Below are 2,023 nucleotides of genomic sequence, written 5' to 3' on the forward strand. Positions count from 1 at the left end.
TTTGAATGTTACTGATTAATTCACAAATTGAATGCTTTAAAAGGGACAAAATAAGGAGTTATCAAGTTGATGTATTCATTTCATTTTTCTCGTGTACCGGAGGTATCTTATTCCTTCAAATATATAGAAATATATCTACTGATTGAACTAAAATAAAAAATATTGTCATATTTTATTTCCAGATAAACTTTGCAAGGTTTTGTGCCCATGAAAATTGTTCTGCTGATTTACAAGTTTCTGCAAAGGTTGGATTTTTGAAGTAAGTGTAGTATATTCTCTGTTATTCATTAAGAGGGGTAATGAGGGTGTGCATATGGGTTACAAAGAGAAAAGGACTCAGAACTAACCCCTGAGAGTTAGCAGCATTTAAAGAACTGAAAAAGAATAACGTTCTCCTGAGACATTAAATGATCTATACATCGTCCACAGTAAGTACACATTTAAGGATTACCACTTTTCAAAGAATGAGACTATATGAGCACCAAGGCTTTATGAAGCATGTTTTAATCTTTTATTGATAACTCTGAAGATATTTCAGGGTTTAATTGTGCCTCGGGTAATCATTATTATAATCATAGTTATGTTTTAGACATTTGTAAGTGCTTGTTAATAGAGTTTTGGTTGCAAAATGAGCTTTCACTTCACAATGCTTAGTTTTTTATTGCCTAGAAAACTGGTTATATCATTCAGACTGACATATGAAACAATCCACATTTGACAAATTTGAAAGGGAATAAACTACCTCGCTCTTCTAAATTCATAGAAGGGGAAATAGGGTAAAAAGGAAATATATGTGATGTGCTTAGAATAGCATCTCACACAGTGAAAACTAGATAACTATTGGGTTGCTGTTGTTATTTTATGATGGGAAATAAGCCATTGCAATTTTGTATCATGTCTAGATCTTCTATATTCAAATTATTTTGCGTATCAGAGGGAAGATGTGAAAAACGAGGGCCAGAGAGAAAGAATCCACACTTCAGGGTGAGGTTTGATGATGATATATGGGAAGCGAAAGAGGGGAAGGACATGCATCAGTAACAGGGCAGGAAATGGAAAACTACTTTCAGGGAGTTGAGATATAAAGGAAACAGGGTTAATTTAGGGCATGTCAAATTTGGAGGGACTTTTGTATGTAGTGTTCTACTTGAAAATCTACTTCAGGATTATGTTTGGAAGTTCTTCCACGCATTAGTGACTTGTGAGATTGCCCAGGGGGGTGGAAATGTGAATTTCAAAGAGAAAAGCACCAAGGATCAAATCTTAGGGAATGGTTTCATTTAAAGAGCTTAAAAGGAATAGGGAGTCCCTGAGGGAGACTGAAAAAGTACCTACAGAGAACTAAAAGGAGAACTAAATCCATAGTGAAATGGCCAATGGAGAATATAAAAAGGGGGACTTAATATTGTAAAATTTATCGAGAGTTCAGATAGCGTAATGGCTAAAGAAAGATCATGGGGCTTGGCATGTAAAATGTGGCTGGTGGGGGAAATAAAGGGTGTCACTGCAAATGTTGAGATAGTACTCTCAGTGCAGTGGTAGCCAAGTGACAGGGTCAGTGATGAAGGAAAGGAGAGCATCCTGGGAACAGGTAGGTTCAATTGAAGAATTTTTATGTATTTATCAAATGTTTATTTAATCATGAGGAGACATTAAGTGTGAAGGGCCAATGGCAGGGAAAAGAATAAATTGGAGAAACCTTCAAGTTAACTCCCAGGGGGTGCTTTTCTGTCCTTACTTAAAGTCTCCTCAGAAGCATTTGACAGCTGTTCACGTTCTCTTTTGCACGTCTTTCCCTTTAATTTCCTCGATGCCATCCTACTCCCATCTTCCTCTACGTTTCTAGCCCTTCCTTCCCGGTTGTCTTTGGTGGATGTTTAATTTTGGCATCCTAAATGGTCCTCCCCCAGCCATTTCTCTCGGTACTGTATCTTCCCTGGGTAGTCTTGCTCACAACTGTGTCTCCACCTGGCATGCCTACACTGCTGACTCCTGACTCGGTATCTCTGGGTTTTACACGCAC

The 2,023-nt window shown here is 37.7% G+C and overlaps 1 protein-coding gene across 1 annotated transcript in view; it reads left to right on the forward strand.

Moving 5' to 3' along the window:
• The window catches only part of ITGA4 (integrin, alpha 4 (antigen CD49D, alpha 4 subunit of VLA-4 receptor)), a 90,513-nt gene that overhangs the window by 74,865 nt on the left and 13,625 nt on the right, over positions 1 to 2,023 (forward strand). Inside the window, exon 17 of the mRNA XM_012651138.1 lies at positions 183 to 259. Within this exon, the coding sequence (XP_012506592.1) occupies positions 183 to 259 (77 nt within the window). The remainder of the gene's footprint in view (positions 1 to 182; positions 260 to 2,023) is intronic.

The sequence above is a fragment of the Propithecus coquereli genome, unplaced genomic scaffold (genome assembly GCF_000956105.1).
Source record: "Propithecus coquereli isolate 6110/MARCELLA unplaced genomic scaffold, Pcoq_1.0 Scaffold35, whole genome shotgun sequence".
In the NCBI taxonomy this organism is placed as follows: domain Eukaryota; kingdom Metazoa; phylum Chordata; class Mammalia; order Primates; family Indriidae; genus Propithecus; species Propithecus coquereli.